The sequence below is a fragment of the Leuresthes tenuis genome, unplaced genomic scaffold (genome assembly GCF_036924035.1).
Source record: "Leuresthes tenuis unplaced genomic scaffold, fLeuTen1.0.hap1 SCAF_9, whole genome shotgun sequence".
NCBI lineage: Eukaryota > Metazoa > Chordata > Actinopteri > Atheriniformes > Atherinopsidae > Leuresthes > Leuresthes tenuis.
The window spans coordinates 6,777,260-6,797,319 of NW_027325363.1; the positions used below are offsets into that span (position 1 = coordinate 6,777,260).

The 20,060-nt window shown below is 41.8% G+C and overlaps 1 protein-coding gene across 1 annotated transcript; it reads right to left on the reverse strand.

The window, feature by feature from the left end:
- Nucleotides 1–1,268: 1,268 nt before the first annotated feature.
- sae1 (SUMO1 activating enzyme subunit 1) lies at nt 1,269–17,286 on the reverse strand. Its single transcript, XM_072392082.1, has 9 exons — nt 17,064–17,286; nt 16,490–16,601; nt 15,119–15,292; nt 11,252–11,397; nt 10,172–10,271; nt 9,703–9,808; nt 4,793–4,937; nt 3,154–3,223; nt 1,269–1,533 (listed from the first exon to the last, which is right to left on the reverse strand). The coding sequence occupies exons 1-9, from the start codon at nt 17,153–17,155 to the stop codon at nt 1,441–1,443; spliced, it is 1,038 nt and encodes a 345-aa protein (XP_072248183.1). The 5' UTR covers nt 17,156–17,286; the 3' UTR covers nt 1,269–1,440.
- Between the last annotated feature and the right edge of the window lie 2,774 nt (nt 17,287–20,060).

Sequence of the window (20,060 nt, forward strand, 5' to 3'; positions counted from 1 at the left end):
ATCACCTTGTTGCTGCAGAAATCCTATTTTCTGTCTGTCAAACTGTGTTTTCTTTGCTGTTTTTCAGAGATGAAACTAAAGATGTTGTTATGCTAACAAAGGTTAACACAGAACTGGTTCATCCTTTAAGTTAGGAGCCTTTTTAAAGCTTGAATGATTCATTGGTCAGTGTTAAATTATCAGGGAACAAGGACTGGACTGAAAATGAGTGAAAAAGCAGCCAAAGTCCAAAGAAAAACTGAAAAACCTTCAGAAAGCTGGAGAACTATTGCTCAAAAGATAACAAGAAAGTCTGGCTGCCTGGAAAATATAAATTAATAAAGAAGAAGAGGTTCCAAAACCTACAAGCACAAGTCAGGGAATGAAAATGAGCATTTATTGGATTTATATCAAATTAATGTCAAACTTTCATAAAGCCTTTAATGGAAAAACTGGACATTTTTGGTTGTGAAACTAATCAAACTGAATATAATAGAATCTGGTAATTTAGGAATCATTCAAATGGAAGAAACCACATTTAATGTTTCAATATAGGCAGAAATGTCAAAAATAAATCTTTAAAAGGAGAATCTGTCATGAGTTAGAGCGGGAGGTTGAGGTGTGTCCCCATGGGACTGTCAGGTCAATGTCTAGTCTGCTAAATCTGCTTTGAATATGTGACTAAACAACATTTTAACGTATCATTCTCATGTTTCCTGGAATATTATGACGCTTTTGTTGCATTTTGTTTCAAATGAGCTCCAAGTCTAAAAAGTCCTTAGGCGCTGCTCTGATACCGATCTAACGTGCAGTTTAGACTTCTGATAAACACAACAAACCAGCATCTGCATGTTTCACCTGATCGTCCACGTGCAGCAGTCAGCACTTGCTGAGGTTAACCCGCACCAACACAAGTGTCACTTGTTCCATTAAGACTCAAACAGGTTCAACGACCCAGCACTCCCACAGCAGGTGAGGTCAGACACGGGTCTGTGCTGCTGGTTTTCCCCTCTACATGCTCTGCTGCTGCCTAATTTGGAACAGAAGGATAGAAAACACCTAACCTTTGTCTCCTCCTACACCATGTTTGGTTTAAAGGGTCACATGTTGTGTGGAAGCAACAGTCACACACCTCCCGTCACATCATGACTGCCTAATATCTCTCCTCTTGATTTAACATACTGATAGTGGCACAGCAAGCCATGACATCACATACTTTCTGTACGTTTTATAATAAATAGCCAGACTTATATATGCAGAATCAATCAGAGGCAAAAAAAGTTTTTTTACTAAACAATGTTTTATTGGCAAATGTAAAAAACATCCTTCAACACTTGTGTGAGCTTTCGTGGGATCAAATAACAAGAGTTTTGTGGTTAGCGGTGCAGGTACCGATATAAATAAGCCGACGGAACGGACTCGTATCTGCCTGTAGACCCGCGCAGGTGCAGCCCGACGGGTTCAGTTCGGTCCAAAGTAGTCGACCACGCCGTTGCCTTTCCGGCCGTCAAAGAAGAAGAAGTTGCGATGGGGAGCGTCTCTTTGAGAGAGCGCCTGAGAGGAAGAAAAACAGAAGACGCATTATCCAGCGCCTTTTTCCAGACTAGAACACACTGAGCAGCCAATAAGAGTGAGATGTGTCTCATTGTGTTGAGGGTTTCTTTTTTAAAAAGATGTCCACAGAGAGTCTTTGTGCGGCAGCAGCACTAAAAGGTCTGATGCTGGGGAACAGAGAGCAGAACTGAGGTTCCTCTATGGCAGGTTTTAGATGTTTCCCTGCTGCAACACACCTGATTCAGATCGATGCTTCATTAGCTGGTTTGTGCAGAACGTAACAATCGTTTGAAGAGATCCATTTCATCTGAACCAGGGAAACATCTAAAACCTGCAGGACAGTTTGACATCCCTGCTCTATGGGGTGCAACGGTGAAGGAGGCTGGAGATGTACCGAGGAGAGCCCACATGGAATTGTAATGAAGTGAAATGTGACTGAGAGCTGGTTTAGGTGAATAAGGTGTGGGTTGGAGCCATGGTGGCATTCCTGGTTACCCCCAAACCGGGGTCATGAAATCATGGTCAGAGTCTGGAGATGTTTTTGAGATGAAAAAAAGGCAGATTTTGGATGCATTTTTTCCCAGAATGATGCCAAAGTTGAGGACCTCAGAGATATGTCAGGCGGTGGGGGGACGGTGGGCCTAATTTCAAGTCATTGGTTTTTAAATAAATGAAACTGTAAACAGGACCAAGCTGCACTGTGTCAACTGAAAGGACCAGAAAGGGAATTTCTAAAGATATTTTCTAAGTTGCCCAGGTTCAAGTCCAAGTTAATTTCTCTGAAATAAGTTAGATTCAGCCAGTTGCTGTGAGTTTCATCATCACTGAGAAGACGCTGCGGTCTGATTGTGAATCATCTGTCGTCTCCTTCCCGCCGCCTCTGTCTCACCCAGACGTGAACTGCTCCGACTCCCTCAGCCTGAGGCCAACATGCAGGCAGCTAAAAAGCTTCTTCTCAGAGAAATAAATGAAACCTTTTTGTGTTGCTGGCAGAAAAGCTCATTTTATATGATTATTTAGCCGTTGTGCAACATATAATGAAAATGTTTTAACAAGCGATTCCTTAATTATTCCAACATTAACAGTGAAAATCCGCCTGCGTTGTGTTTGAGGAAGTCAAAGTAAAGACAAGGGAAGGTTTCTGATCCAGGATCATATCCGTTTTTCAATAAATAAAACAACTTACAAACAGAAAGTCAGTTCAAAGCTGAAGTTTTACTTCAACTGTGACCAGAGGATTTCTGTACAAACAGAGCGACTCCAACTGTTCAGCCATTCGACTTCGCACCAACGCTCCCACTAATGTTGCTTTGCTCTCCAGCATCAAAGCGTTTATCATGCTGCCCAGTTTGAGGACAGCATAAATCATCTCTCCAGTTAAGAAGCTGCTGCCTGAGAGTCGCACTGCGGAGCAGAGCAGAGTCGCTGCCGTTTCCCTGAATCTGTCCCAGGAACCAGCTGAGTGGCCAACATGTCAGCTGACCGGCGCCCGCCACGAGACCCGCCACCTTCATCGGTGAGCATCACGCGAAATGTGCCGGATGATATCGTCCACTTATTCTGAACACAGAGCTATGAGGGTTGTGTGCTCAGAACGTTTCCTGATGTTTGCACGCTTACCTTGACAACCTCCTGCCCGAAAACTCCTCCCACAACGGCGCACACTGGAGACATCTCTGAGAAGCAGAAGCTGAGGAACAAACAGAAGAAAACAATCGGCTTCACATGTGAACAGCTCCAGCGTTCATGTGTGAAAACGGCTGAGATCTGAAACGCTGTATTCAACACCGGCAATATTAATGGCTTCTCTGGCGTGTTAAATTGAGGAAAATCAGTCATCAGACGGTGGTTATTCTTATGTTGATGATAATCTCCTGAAGGTAGCGGTACGTACCATCCCCAAACTGAACAGTGCATCACGTGAGAAATAATACTGAGGTTCACAGGTTAAATGAGGGTTAAATACAGAAAAATGTGTCCTGGGCCACGCTGGAGAGCACCTTCTGCCCTGATGTGACTCCCTGCTGGCAGTGGTGTCACCACCCAGCCTTTTTCTTGCTCTCCTGGTCAAAACGTAAAAGATAAAACACTCATTTATTCATCAGTCCTGCGAGTCTCCTCAGTGGACTGTGCCCTGAACAAGCCCGTTTAGAGATGACTGTGTACACAGCAAAGGGAGGACACCCAACACAGACTCTTGTTAGCTGCTGAAGCCTGAGGACACAACTCGGAAGCTCCTGTCGTCTCAGGCGAGGTGCCAGTCAAAGGAAGTTCATGAAACTGGCTGCATCTTCAGAACAATGTCCCCAACAGGTGTCTGGTGATTGAAATGATGCAACAGCCATCTGTAGGTGAGCGTTCAGAGTTTAAGGAGTAAAAACCAGACACCGTTGGACATGATCAACAAGGAAAGTGGTGCTGCTGAAACCGAACAGCCTGGAACAGATGGAGGGGGCATCAGAGAGGAAGAGGGCTACGTTTGAGGGCTGGTAAGCGAGTGCAGAGACATGGGCTGGAGGCACTAATGTGACTCCTTTGAGGTTGAATGCAGAGGCTTCACAGGCCAGTCACTAATCAAAGCTTTTAGAGGAGGTGTCGAGACGGCCGTGGAGCAAACAGATCCGTGGACTACAAGCTGGGTCCTGATCAGCCTCCACTTGGCCGGCTGGGTGAGGGTGTGTGATGAACCCCAGCTTACATCACTGATGATGCGTTTACATTCAGGTCCTTTACTGACTAACATGACTCCGCGTATTAAATGCTTGTGAATAGCTTTGCCTTAAATGTAACTCAGGTGAGTCCAAGACATGATAATAACGTTCAGGTCACTGAATACATTTGGGAAACATCATTAGACCTGCTGATGCCCTGTTTGTTGCTCAGCTAACAGCTAACTGTGCTCAAACGGACCCTGAGGACGCATGTGGGGATGAGTCCCAGCTCAACAAGGACGCTGTGGCTCTGTGGTTTACGCTTTGTATGGAAGCATCTGAAAAGATCTATTTTCTATACGTTTAAACTTACTGAAGCGTGTGTTCGCCATCATCTCTGTCCTGTTATTGTGTTCTGTGAAGTTTTTCCCTGTTCAGAGAGTCAAAAACTATTTGGATACTGTTGCTATTTATCTATTTTTTTTTCACACCTGGTGGATTCCTCCGAAGAGTCGATCATATGACGAATTAACAGCCACGTCTAACGTGACTCCAGCAGCTCAGGTTTGTGTTTAAAGTGTTGTGCAAGTCTGCAAGTTGAAAGTCACCTGATGAAGTCGTCATTAAGGAGGTCACGGCTCAGTGTCAAGGCTTCGAGGACGTCGTCGCGGATCTGCTTCAAGACCCGACTGTCTTCTGCAAAGCACTGTGGGTCAGGGTCACGGCCTTTGTCTGTGCGAAACTTCAACAGGACTGTGGATACGAGGGGAAAGAGACGGTTGGATGACAGTTGAGAGGCTGGAAACAAATTTCAACCATTTCACTAAATAGAGACTTTCCAAATAATCTATTGCATTACCGACATATAGAATTTCATCACAGTTTAAAGTGACTTCCACAGTGAATTATCATCTCACGGAAAGACAGCAATTCTACCCCAGCTCCCTTTGAAACAGGATAAAAATCAGCACGTGGTTGCACCATCAACCATTTCGTCCGATCGGGCCCACGCTTCCCCACATCAAATTAAGAGTGTGCACGCACAGGCTCGTGCACGCACGTCCATCTGCCCGCGTTCAGTGAGGAAATATTAGTTTTTCCTCTGTATCGACTTCAGGACCGATCAAAAGCAAAAATAAAATAAAATAAATCAGAAGTGTGCCCTTTATTTGGTCATGAGGAATATTTCAAATGGCAACAAACTCCATCAAGTGCACCACACAAGCACAGACATCAACACTTCGCCCCCGTATTTCCTGCTCGTCCATTAACTTAAACCACATGAGGAAGTGAAGTCCTCCCACGGCCATTTCCACCAACATGGCACACACACACACACACACACACACACACACACACACACACACAGACACACACACACACACACACAGACGCACACACACACGCACACACACACACACACACACACAGACACACACACACACAGACTCACACACACAGACACACAGACTCACACAGACGCACACACACACACACACACACACACACACACACACACACACACACACTCACGCACACACACACTCACGCACACACACACACACACGAGTAGCGGCGATGAATCATTTTCACACCCTCAGCTCTGCCCTTTATCAGAAACTTTCTTAGAAGAAAGTAAAAGACTGGCACAAATGGCATCGCATTCATGTCTGCGCCAGACAGGAAATCAAACAGAATTTCGAAATACGGCGTAATAACGTCAACATGAACGGAACAATGATTGTATCTCTTAACCCACACATGTAGCAGTGATTAGAAAAGAGGGTTAAAGTTCAAGATGGCCCTTGAAGCCAAGAGCAAAAGCAATGGGCAATATTTCTTCACATATACTCAGAGTGAGAGTCGTGTTTATTTGGCAGAGCTGGCAGGATGACAAAACTCCTCTCTGTCTTCATATCTGCACAGAAATATATGAACATGCATAGAAGTCATGCTTTCCTCTGCTGGTCAACATGTCAGGCTGCAAACCTGCAAAGATCGTAGATACCAATGATAAAAAGCAAAAAAAACACACACCCAGCCTGCGGTTCACATCACCCGACTGTTCCTAGTGAGACAGGAAGCAGTTATAACAGAGGAAGAGCCACTTCCTCATCGGTCGCCCAAAACAACAACCGCTGGCTCCAATTATAGAAACTGTGAAGGAATAATAACGCTGCTTCCTGTCTCGCCTTCAAAAAATTAAAAAAAAACAACAACTAATGTTTCCACTCAGAAATTAGCCAAAAACGCAGTGATCTGAAGACAGGGCGAGGTTGCAGAGGGTAGGAGGGTTTCAGGACGAGTGCTGCGAGACTGAATCCATGACGGCCGGCACAAACCTAAAATTAACAAACGCCTGCAGCTGCAAACAATGAATAACTAAGCTCAATATGACCTGTGAACAAAGACACCCCCACTATGGCCCGACACCCCCACTATGGCATTAGTCAACACCACACTGACTAATGCCATAATTAATCTGATGTTTTATCTCTTTCTTTCTTTCTTTGGACCAGCGCTCTTATCCCACCTGTGTTATGCTTCCAGATTTATCCACACTTAGAAGAATCTGAAGACAAACTAACTGTAGATAAAAAAAAAACACCCCAAAAAAAGAAGCTATTTCAGAGATTCTACAGCATAATCAGTTTGTTTGGCCTAAATGAGCCCTAAAGTGTGTTAAAGTGGCCACAGCAAACACAACACCAGCACCAAAACTGTGCACGTTGCTCAGAGTGCTACAGTTTAATGAGTTAAAGCTGGTATATGAAGCTGCTGCATGCATCAGGACTCCCTTTCAGGTGAGATTTCAGCTTTTTAGACCAAACATTCCTACATTTTCAAATATAGATCAGGTTTTTTTTATTCTAACACCACATTACGTCAACAAATCCCAGCATCTAAAGTCCGCTGTGTTTACGCCGGCTTCACGCTGGGAGCACGGCGAGTAATTTGCTTAATTGTTGCATGTGAACTCATACCAACAGCCCCTCTGATCCACCTGCACAGTTGTTTTAAACACAGCGATGCCTCCGGACGGTAACCTGAGAACGGCCCCATTTAGTTGCCAAAATAAACTAAATAACTGATTATTAAAATAATCATAACAGGTAAGCATGTTGCCTACACTGAGGAGGCTGCATGTTCTCACCGGGTTCCTCTCACCACCTAAAAAATGTGCATTTTAGGTTAAATTGTGGCTCTAAATTGATCCCAGTATTGAATGAGAGGGTTGTTTTTTCTCTGTGTGACCCTGTGATAGAATGATGACCTGTCCAGGGCGTCCCCTGAGTGGGTCGTCCAATAACCGGAGGGTTGGCGGTTCGATTCCCACTCTCACCGCTCAAAAGATTGGCGAACTGACAGCTGGAGGGGGTCAGTCCCATCAGAGCCCACCGCTCCAGTGTACGGCATCTGTCTCCATGAGCGTGTGACCCTGTGCACGTGCGTGTGCACGTGCATGTGCATGTTCAACAGGTGCCAACCTGGATGGGTTAGCTGTATCGACATGACAATAAATCTGATCTTAATCTTAATCTTGACTAATGGCAGCTGGGTAGATAGGCTCCGGGCCGCCTGTGACCCTGAATCGGATTAAGTGGGTGTAAAAAAAATGGATGAATCTGGTTAGAAGCAAGCCGTATACATGAATGAATCTTTGTTTATTTGTATGACGACTACACTTTGTATTATCGGAGTATTGTTGTTCAAATGTTCCTTAAAAAATGAAGGAAAAGTCTTCGATCTTATGACTGATCACCATCAGTCACATCATCTTCACCGGTTATTGAAAACACACTGCCTGAGTCGAGGGTTCCTGCTTCAAAGATGTTATTTATTAGCCGGTTTTTATTCAAATACGATAAAAAATACAACATGCATGTCATTAGTCTTATTTAATCTATCAACACTGTAAATTTGTTATCATCTTTGTTATTTGCTGCAGAGAAAAAAGCAGTTTCAGTCTGGTTATTTCCTGCTTTTTAGCCTGTTTGTATTGCAGCGTAGGCGTCGGGCTGTTCTGTGCTCTACGCTCAGTGCACATGACTGGTCATGGACAGCCTGTGATGGAAACTGGTGTGTCTGTGTGGGGATGTTGCACAGCCAGGTGACAGGAGGGACGAAAACAACCCTGCAGAGGAGATGCTCAGACAAAAAACAGAAGGTGTAGAAGGTCTAAATGTTTGTGAGGACTCACCCAACACTGACTTTGCTTCACAGAACATTTCAAGCTGCGCTGACATTTAAACACTTTCCGCTTCGCGTTCGGATGACCTTCAACAAACTCCACGGACCTGATTTTCCCCGCACGCTCAGCACTGGAGAAGTGAATTTTTGCATGTTCATGGTGTGCATTTGGCTTTCCCTGAAACACCCTACGCATTTTCAGTTTCTACTTTCATTTTTCTATTCTTTTTTAAAGACATTTTTTGGATTTTTTGTGATATTTGAACCCTTCTGTGGGAACAAGTTCTGCTTCCTCTGCAAAAATGTTCAGGGTATTTAACGTTTTATTTGCACGGTCGATGTTTTAGCTGATTAAATTACACACAATTCTTTTTAAATAACTGAAACCAAACAAATCTATGATTATATTGATAAAGCATCACATCGAGTGTGAAAATACTGCAATTTTCCTTTGAATACGATTAAATAAAGACCATATTTACATAAATGAATATAAATAAATGCAACCCTGCTTCCAGACATGTTACGTAAATGTAAATAAACATAAAATAATAAGATGCAAACCTTGAAGTTATTTCAAGTTAAGTTTGGGCAGGTTTACCACTGAGTTGTGTCACTTTTTTAAGCATTCAGGAACTTAAAGGAGACCAACTGCTGTAGCTTTAAAAGTGAATTTCTTCCCCGATTCTTGCTTGATGAACAACTTCAGCAGCTCACCTTCATGAGGACTTCTTAACGCATCACATATTTCCAGCTCTGGACTGCAGGCAGGTCAGTTTAGACTCTATAACGCTGCTGTTATAATACATGCAGAATGTGGTTTGGCATCATCTTGGTGACATAAGCAATGGCTTCGCTGCAAAGGACGGCGTCTGAATGGCAACATATGTTGCTCCGTAACTTGGTTTTGTTATTTTTTCTGGAATAGTGGAGTTTTAACTCATATTTGTGTTTATTAACAGACGTTTTCCGGAGCGTTACTGAGCCCATGTGGTGATGCTTTGGATTCAAGAAGTTCCAAACCAAGAACCTCTAGATAATAAAACACAGGAGAATTTTCAGAGCCTTTGAACTGTGTTTCTGACTCATTTAGAAGCGGATTGGCTTTCGTTATGCACATTTCCAGACCTGAAACGGACCTAAAGCACCTGGTGGCGGAGACACCGCAGCTCACAACTTCGGTTTCCAGCACTTCACCACACCGCTTGGTTTTTAAGGTGTCTGTGGCCTCTTCAACACGACAGCAAGTTCACGTGTACGGCTGCACATGTGCACAACTCACACAACTTTAATTCCAAATTCAAGGAAAAGAAATGTCTTCACATACCATGAAGCATGAAGTAGTCCACTGGTGTTCGCTTCAGACCGGCTTTGGCCTTCTCACTGGTCCAGTCAACCTCCAAAGCCTCCTTCAGAGAGCAGAACGTGGCTGTCTGATCGGCCAAACATTTAAAGGAAAAAGAAAAGCGTTTTTAGGACAAATAGGAGCTACAATTATGTCTGACGTTATATATTAGGGCAGTTTAGGAAGATTTATGACCACAATTAGTGGATAAATTAGTTTAATTTAAACAGAAAGTAGCTTAGACCAAAAAAAAGCTAAAATTTCAAGCAGTTTTTTTTACTTGAATGAAGATAAATTAGTTGATATTTGTGGGGAAACAACACAGAGGAAAAGGCTCCTTTTATTTTGCACGGCTCAGGATGGACTCGGTCATTTTTACTCGAGTAGCTCCAGCTTCTCCCTAAAAGACTGTTTGAGATTTCAGTTTTCATTCTGCTTTGCATCCACTCACCTTTTTCACCATGGTGGTCTCGTTGGGATCGACTTTGGCTTTCTTTGCTTCCGGACCGTCGTTGGTGCCGCTGCTCGGCTTCACTACTTTAAGTTTCTCCCTGAAAGGACGGAGAAATAAAACAATAACACTGGAAACCAAGCTCACAATATGTTTTATAACGTTTAGAAGAGTGGATTTATAGCATATATACCCCATAAACAGACACCTGTTTCACTACGACACGCATTCATTCATGAAACCTTATTCACACACAAACATATCGACATGCAGCAATTGCCATTGTCCAGACCCTAAAAAAGAAAGGAAAATCATATATATTTGTGTGTGAATCTCCTGTAGAAGTTATCTAAAGCTTATTGAGGAGTGTAGATACAAAACAAACCAGAACAGAACAATAGACTATATGGAACATTAACAGACATTAGAGGACAGACAACATGGTTCCCAAACATACGAACAGCTGATTTATCCGAGGTTGCAGCTCTGTATATAAGAATTAATCAGCTTAATGTTCTTTTTCTTGAAGGTGGAAATGGACTTTTTTTAAACTCTCATCGAGCTCGCTCCAGATCTGCGGTCCCCTGCATGCCAGAGACAAGCTGGTACTTTTCAGTCTTCCTTTTTTCCCCAGTGATTAGATGTTTATTTCTGGTATCACATGCACCCCGAGGACCACAAACCAGAACTAGCATACATAGTCTGGGGTTAGTTTATGAATAATTTGATGCGTCACACAGGCGTTATGCTATAAATTTAAATCAGTCAACCGGAGAAGACCAAAGCAATGGAAATGAGCTGAGTCAGACATAAAGCTGAAATACAACAATATACATCGATATTCAATGAGCCACAATCCTGTTTTAGTGTGTAGATTAAGAAATGTGCCTGTTAAAAAAGATGCCCTGGCATCATATTTGGTGAAGTAATAACTGTCAGAGATCTTTCGTGTGTCTGTTTCCACGAGAAGAGGAAAAATAATCAGAGCAGACTGAGTCAGAGGGGAAATGTCAGCTGACACCAACTATATGAGGCTCAACCCTTTAACAACACAGCAGGGAGCGGGCCACCCACACTTACTCCACATAGTGGTACTCCTGTCCCAGGTTGCAGAACATGAACCCATAGTAACCGTAGATGTCTCCGCAGAAGACTTTGATGTTGTGCTGAGAGCAGAGCTGGTCCACCCGCACCATCAGGTCTCTGGAGCAACCTGTCAGACACACCTGAGGGAGAAAAAGTACAAACAACCAGGGGCTGATTAGGGAAGCTGTTGGGGGCTCATGTGTGAGGATAGGCAGGGTGAATAAGTCAGATAAGAGGCTGAAATGAGGCCAATAATCATAGTTACAGTTCTCTATTTTTCTGATTGAATCTACTTGTTTTGGTGACTTTTCCGACATGTGAAGGCTCTGAGAGTGGACTCAGAGCCACAGTTACAGACAACCAACCTGCTGTATCTTTAGCACTTACTAAGCATGTCCTCGGGGCAGCTTTACAACACAGTATCACACTCAGAAGAGAAAACACCTCATAGATGTTAAGAGGAGATCCTGTCCTGTTTCTGTTTGCTTCTGTCCTGTTTCTCACATTTCACAGCAACAGTACAACCCGTGCTGCTTTGTTTTAAAAATAACACTCAAACTGCTCATGTACATTAAATGATTCTGTTGTCTTGGCTGTGAGGCGATGTTCAGAAGACAAAGAAGAACACTAAGAGCAGCTGGTCAGCAGCCAAACTAACCGGGACACACCTACTGCAGGAGGACACCCAGCTAAGCCCACTGCTGTCACACAGTGTACTACAGTAACACCAGGATGGGCTGCGGCGCGACTGTAAACGGCTGATAAGACCGAGGCTGGGAGCACCACATGGCTGCAGACAGACCAGGGACAAAGTTCCCTGATGATTTGAATGCTTTAACTGTCATGAGATTAAAAAACCCAGTAAGGGTCTGCTGTTAGCGTGAACGTACCTTCAATAGTTCCCTACCTCGAACACAGCAGATTCACAAGAACAGGTGTTCTCATTTAATCTTTCATACATAAAACTTATTTAATCAAGACATCAGATAAATAAAGAGGTGATGGGAGGAAAAAGTGGTTTGTCTTCTTTGTCCCGACTCTTTAAAACGTTTTAAACTACAAACACTCGTGTGGATCATTGTAACTCGCTCATTTACCCGATCAGGACCCTGGCATTTCTAACACAGCTGGACTGTGTTTAATTTCTCATCTAATGTCGTAACCAGAGGCTTTTCCCCTCCAATCACCAATATTTACACTGAATATCTGTCAGCTACACATTCAGTGTTATAGCCCCCCTGAATAATGTGGGAGCATTACATGGATTAGCAGCCGGAAACACAAGTCTCAGGCATTTATCAATCTCCTTCCAATAGGGTACATTCTTTGGGCCAATCCCACAACAAGCGGTGATGATTATTCTGCGTTTGATCCGTATTATCTCCTATAATTCCAAACACCTTCGTGCCTTTTCTGGACAGGGTTTATGAAAAATGCCACGACAGGATGTGCTTTTTCATTGTGATTTGTAGATGTTTTTCCATTAATCTTCAATAGTAACAACAACCATTCTCCCTTCTCTTCTCCAACGATCTTTTAACATGGATTTACCTTCTATATCTATTTTCTATTGCTTCAAACAGGGCTTAACAAACCTTTTTTGCCAGGTCTTTAAAGCCACTTTTACCCAAGGGTTATTCTTGTTTGTTAGACCATCTATTCGTTTATCTTGGGCGCTCGTGGCTTGATTTGGTGGTACAGCATATTCTCCACTTTCTATTTTATTCCACTTTGCAGAGGCACAACCAAGGCTTTAGTCTTATAAGTCACATATTTCCACATTTATTCATGTCAACATCTGTTCTACTGGCAGCTTTTGTCTCGCCTGTGTTATCGATTCCATGCAGCCAAACCACACCAACGCAATCTTAACAAGACAGAGCAGCTGAATTATTATCCTTCACATTTAATCACCTCACACAGTACTTGGTTATGTCGTAAATACTTCATCTAGTAGAAACGTGTCTTCATGTGAACTTTTCTGTCTGCTTTAGAAAGGAAAAATACAGAGAATCCTATTTTTATTTTGTGAATTGCATCATGATCAAGCGAGCTGCACCCTGTCGGCACACAGATGGACACTGTGCTGTTCTATTGTTTTCATCCCTCAGTAATTAGGCCTTTCAGATGAGAAGTGCAACCACACTCCAACTGCTCCACTTTTAATCCCCCTCCATCCTCCTGCTGAGCTGCACACAGGGACACGCATGGAAGCAGCAAAGACACCGACCGACCCCCCCCCTCGGTTTTGCTTCAGCTCTATAGAATCATCCCACCATCTCTTCCCTGAAAGCCTCATCCTGTCTCATCCTGTCTCACTTCCCTCCATGGCGCTCTCCCTCCTCCTGGCCCTCGTTTAGCACCATGAAGAGGAAGTGATACAGCTGTGAATCTTACCCAGTGCATTACTGATGTCCAATATCAGCTGTTGGGACATTTCTCACAGCTGAATGAGGACAAAGCAGAGATGAGTCTTTGAGACCTCAGACTCACCCTTTGTTGACTTCTCCGTTGTTTAAACTAAGCGATGATGTCAAAAGCCTCCGATGGACTCTGATCTTAACTTTCAGAAACTCTAATATCTCTAAAACTGCCTTTTAATCACCATAGAAACATTGAAAACAGATCCCTGCTGATCAGTCTGATTTTGAAAAGTTGGCTCACGCTTAACTAAACCAGAAGGTGCCAGAATATCCGTCCTCCATTAACATCTTTTCACTAGATTACATTCTTTTTTGTATTAAACGATCACTTCTGATCACCAAGTGAAGGTCTCTTCACCATAATGAGAGTAAATTCTGAATTGTCTAACGGTGCTTTTAACCTTTATCTAAACTCAAAGATCTGCGGCACCCCCGTTTTGTTTAAAAAGCAGACTGAAAACACTTATTTTCTCTCAAGCTTTCAGTTTTCAGGTTTAAAGAAAGAGTAAAAGTTCAACATTTACATTATATTTTACATGTTTTAGGCATCTAACTTTATTAATGCCTTGATAAGCTGCACTTATTGCTATTTTATCTGTTTTTAAGCACAAATAAACTTGATGAATCTCTGTGAGTCTTCTGATGGGGTTCACATACAGCTGTTTCACCAGCAGTATGTGCTGCCTGTGAAGTCTAATAATATTATAATAATAATAATAATAATGATAAGACTATTAGATTATAGTTCAGCCTAAACCTACGTACTGACTAAACAATGACATAGAAATAATGTTTGTTAGTAGCAGCAGGAAGCAAAAAGCTTCAATTTAGCCTGAAATATCATCAAATATTCTGGTTAAATAATTTCCTTGATATGTTTTAGATACATTTTAGATATATTAACCTGGTTCAAGTTAAATTACAACATCTAGGCAGTGCCTGTGGAAAAACACAATTAAGATCCTAAATGTTGCACAAAAGAAGTCTAAAATATTTCAATCAAGCTGCAGAAATTAACTCAAATTAGTGTCAAACAGCCAATCAAAGCCTTCCATGTAAGCTGAGCAGGACCACGCTGCGTTACGTGAAAAAAACCCGAAAAGATACACGTTGCATCATCTCTTATTACAGGTTTAAACCAGAAACTCTCCTCAATATGTAAATAAAAGGCCTGAAGAGTGAAACTGATGACGCAAGTACATCATGACCAGTGTTAAAAGCATGTGCTACAAGCATCATCTAGTGGTGAATCTGAGTGGCACAACACCGAGAAGGAACTGAATTTCTCCTGCACATCCATTTCTGATCAGGACCAAAGCTGTGTGGGACATCCTGTCATCTCCATTTAGACAAAACATGGATGAGGAACTACATCTGATTTTAGGATATTCTAATCTCCGATGTGAACACCAGTCTATGTTTGGCTGTTTCCACTCACCGCATCAAACTGCAGAAAGAAGTCGTCTGGTTTGTTTTCAATTCTGTCTTGGTCGGCGTGCACCTCCACCATTGGGTTTAGGTTCTGTGCTCGCTCCAGTGAGGCCTGGGCACGATTCTGACCTCGAGCAGACACCGGAACCAGGAACTGAGCTCGACACGACTCCTCCGACACCTGTTCCACGCAGACACGGGGAATTCAGAACGGGATAAGGATTGTGCTTTAAATTAACATAAACTTCTGTAATTTAACTTATTTCTTAATTATTTTGTTACACTAAACTTTTACTGGAAAAAACGTGCAAATTACACAATTCTGTGCAAAAGTCTTGAGCTGCTCATATCTTTTTGCCAGGAAAATAGGAACTGTGCAGAACTAAAGTAAGACAAAAACAGAGTTTGTACATTTCAAATGAGCTTATAAGTCAGTATCTGGTCTGAGCTCCTTTATTCTCCAACACAGCCTGAACCCTCTGAGAAGCTTTCTGTCATTTCTTTAAGTAGTCTTCAGGAATAGTTCTCCAGGCTTCTTGAAGGACATCCCAAAGCTCTTCTTTGGATGTCGGCTGCCTTTTGTTCCGTTCTCTGTCAGATGATCCCACACTGCTTCAATAATGTTGAGGTCCGGGCTCTGGGGAGGATTCATCCCTCCATAAGACCTGTTGCCACTGATTTTCAGTCCACTTCTTGTGTCATTTGGCATAGCTCAGCCTTTTCTCCCTGTTTCCCTTCCTTAAGAACGGCTTCTTGACAGCCACCCTTCCATGGAGACCATTTCTGATGAGGCTTGGGCCAACAGTAGATGGATCAGCTGAAGGTCCAGATGCATCTCTCAGGTCCTGTCAGGTCTTTGCTGGATTTTTTCCTCTTTCTTAAGGACATCACTTTCAGATACTGTTTTTCTTTTTTGGTAAGTTGTCTGTATCAATTAACACTGGTTAATCCCTTGAGGTAGGAGCCTTCTTTATGCTTGAATTATCTATAAATTAGGTGGCTTCAAAACAAAAAAGGAAAAGGAAACTTCTCCTGCTCCTTGGAAACAGCATAAAGAAACGAGGGGTGACTCAAGACTTCTGCACAGTTCTGTTACCTTCATAACAATGCAAAAACACAATTTAGTTGTCCTAGAAGTGTTTCCAGTTTTACAGAAATGTCTGGGAATATCTGATTTACTTTGTCACACCTGGGTGTTACTTAGCCAATGAAACCATCTAGTGGACAACAGCAGTACTGCAACTCTGAAGCCGAAACATAAATACTGCGGCTGTTTCATTGTTTTATGGAGTATTTATGTTTACAACAGCCGTTTAATTTACTGCTACTGCAAAGACTTCCACATTTACGTGTGTGTAGTATACGAGCGTGGGTATACCTGTTCATGATCCAGCAAAGTAAGCCCTTTAACTCCGGCCAGGATTAAGTTCTTGGCCACTTCGGCTCCGAGACCACCTAAACCTGCCAGGAGCACACGGGACCCTCGCAACCTGCGATGTAGACAGGATGACATGCGAGTGAAAATCTGTTAATTTCTGCTCATGCCAAGGAGTATAACGTCGTGCTGTACGGGAGGCACGTTTCCTTTCTCTGTCACATCTTTGTCCTGCTAAACGGCCATGTAAGCATTTTCGTAACATGTCCCTTGCACGTTAGATCAACCATATCATTGTTATGCTTCTGGTAATTTGCTGCCTTCTGCAGTGACCCCAAATTCTCCTTATTCCAGGCTAAGAATGTCTATGGGTCAAATAAAAATTCTGATCTGTGCAAGTAATTATCAATCTACCCACAAAAACCCACACCAACTACCCTTGTTACTCTGTGAATAAATTCCAGTCGTAAAAAAAAGAAGAGTGTTGCACTTTGTTGAAAAACGGTGCAGAAAGAGTTCAATAAGTCAAACCGTCCGCTGCACCGTTTAGCCATTAGAGCTAACTGAGCTAATTCACCTCTTCTGAGCATCCAGTCCCCACAGTCTGATCTGGCGGTCGTATTGTGCCGCTTCCTCCTCGCTGATGATCGGGTCCTCCTTCTCAATCATATCGACAGTTTTAATTCACTCTAAAGGCGAAGGTTTTAACGTAATTCAGCTGTTTGTGTAGCTACAGAAGGAGATGGTTCAAATGCCGCGAGCGTCCCGCTGAATGGGCGCTGAATGATGACGTCAATGAAGCAAAACAATAGACGCGTTTTCTTTTCTTTTTCTTTTCGCCCTAAATAAATACAGTTTACGTTTACTTTTTAAGCTTTCTTTTCTAGCCACTTGTTTATTTTTTTGTATTTAGTTGTCCTGGAGTTTAATTGATTGTTTTTTATCTTGGTCTTAGATTGAAGTTAGTCTTATGAATGAAAATGCGCAATTCTCCTCTCAGTCTTACCGATAGTCACACAAACAGTCTCTTTGCCTGTTTGTTATGCTACTTAGCAAGGTTAAAACAGTTTATTTTGATTACTTTTGTTCCTTCATTGTGTAGCTTCTTTGTGTGTTTTGAGAAGATTAAATGGGTAAATTCTTCCCTGGGTGTAGTCTTCTGCAAACAGCCATTTTAACTAGTTGTTATCCCTGTTAGTATTGGATTCAAATGTTTGTATATTAACTTGTTGAAATGATGAAAGACAGTTGTATCAAATTAGCATTCACAGAATATCTACAAAGAAAAATATTAAGAGACAAAATATTCTGGTTTGGTGGAAACGGGAGACTAATTTCACCAGGATTTCTTTTTAGTGATTAATTATCATATGCCCAGAAATTTTATTTGGCAAAGAGGGGACGTCTACTATAAGGTGGATAACATTTTCCTAAGACGAGTCCAATCTTAGACAAGTAGATTTCCCATTATTAGACATTATTAACTGATTGGTAATTATTTATCTGTTGGGTTTGGATCGAAGTGGATTGTGTCGCCTAAATTTTCTACACATTTAAAGGGAAATTAAATAATTTCAGTGTATTATTTACCTAAATGAAAAGTCGAAATTAAAAGATAAGGACATATAAAGAGGTAGATAGATTATGCACTTCATCCTAAAGGAGTCCCTTCTCCTCGCAGAGTTATTTTTAAAGACTTGCTGTGCAGGAATGGCCTTTTGTACCTGTTCATACTGCAGCAACAAAGCCGAGGAAACTTCCAATCAAAGATACTTTGTTGTTTTATTATTATGATATGTAGTGGGCGTGCTGTAATTAGTAATTAGTAATAATTAGTCTGTTGAGTTGTTTGTGCAACATTCTTCTCTCTCCGTTTAGTTCTACATGCTCCATTACAGCCCTAGGCTTCTTTAGTTGTTGGTTCAGTTTCTTTTTGTCACTGACTCTGATTACACTTACCATGAGAGACTTATAGATGGGTGTTTGTAGCCCCTCACTACCCCCATCTCTTCTCACAGGATAGAAATAATTGATTCCTAGAATTCACAAAATACTTCTTTGTCTTTCTCACATTTCTAATGAGGTTATTATTCCTACACCATGACACAAAGTGATCTAGTTCCCTGCCTCTTGTTCATCGATGCCCCACATCCACAGAGTATTTTTGGAGATGACAGAACTCTGAGTTGTACAATAGGTGTGTAGACATATATGTCAGGATGTTTTTGTGAATGGAAATTGATTCGACAATGATAAAAATATTCGCTACATATCAATGTGCTTTTTAAAACGATTCTTTACCTTGATAATAACATTTGAAATTATTGATTTGATCACGTGATCAATTACAAAAACACAGTCTTTTGAATAAAATCAGCAAAATAAATAACTTGCACAAAATAGATAGCATTCCAGACTTAATGGAATATACACAGTACAGGTGTTGTTAGTCTTTCTTTATTTTCATTTTAGTGAGATTTATATGACCTCTTCAAACACTTGAGTGCCAGTTTTAAAAAGACATAAGAGGAGATCTGTTTACCTGAATGTCCAGACACAATACACCCGATCAAATAGGCTTTTTGCTTTGGAAGGTTCTTCAGTGAGTAGAAATATCTGAGTAGCAACCATGATGAGGGCTGTTTGAATTTTCTAAATTCAGAGACTGGAGCATCAGTGCTTCCTTGGTTATGTCCTTTAGCAGCGGAAACACTGGAGAATATTCCCACAAGGGACAAGATTGAGACTAAATCTCTGAGGGATGTTTTCTAGAATATTTATTGAACATCTGTACCTTCAGTGCTGTACACCCACATCACAGCTTAGTGTAAGTGTGGTCAGATTTTCACAAGTCCTTAAATGTTTTTTTTTAACCATCTTTAAATGGTAAATGGTAAATGGACTTGTACTTGTATAGCGCTTTTCTAGTCTAGCTGACCACTCAAAGCGCTTAGAATATTTAACCCTGTCGAGGGCCATTATCTCTTTAATATTGAAAAGGGAGAAAGACCTTGCTCTGTACTAGCTATTCACTGATCACACATATATTCTGAGATCTACGTCTTTAACAGGTGATACTTTCCATTATTTCTGTATCCTAACAAGATTTATGTCTGGGCGGCACTCTCCCATGACACCCATCTTTTGTGTTATCAATATCATCCACTTGCAGAGTACTGACACTTAGAGGACAGTACCATCCATCAATGCAGAAGAAAACTAGCTAGATAGAAATCTGTCTCCCTGTTATTATTTATTGTTTATTTAAAAACCAAGATCTAATAAATAAAAATTGTGGTAAAAGTCTGTTAAAGATGTTTAGCAACCAATAAAATGTGGAAGTTCAATTTTGTGGCTGTGCAGATTGCATTTATTGTAATCGTGTTTCAGACCGTTCATGTGAAACACTTTAAATATAATTCGTGTTTAGTCATTTACAGCTTTTAAGAGATTTTCTGATCAAATCCTCCTTATTTCAATTTAACCAGCATCTGCGCCTGCGAGTCAAACTCAGGACTCAAATTATACCAAGGCTTTGTGCCTCGGTAATTTCCGTGAGGTGTCGCGTCATAAT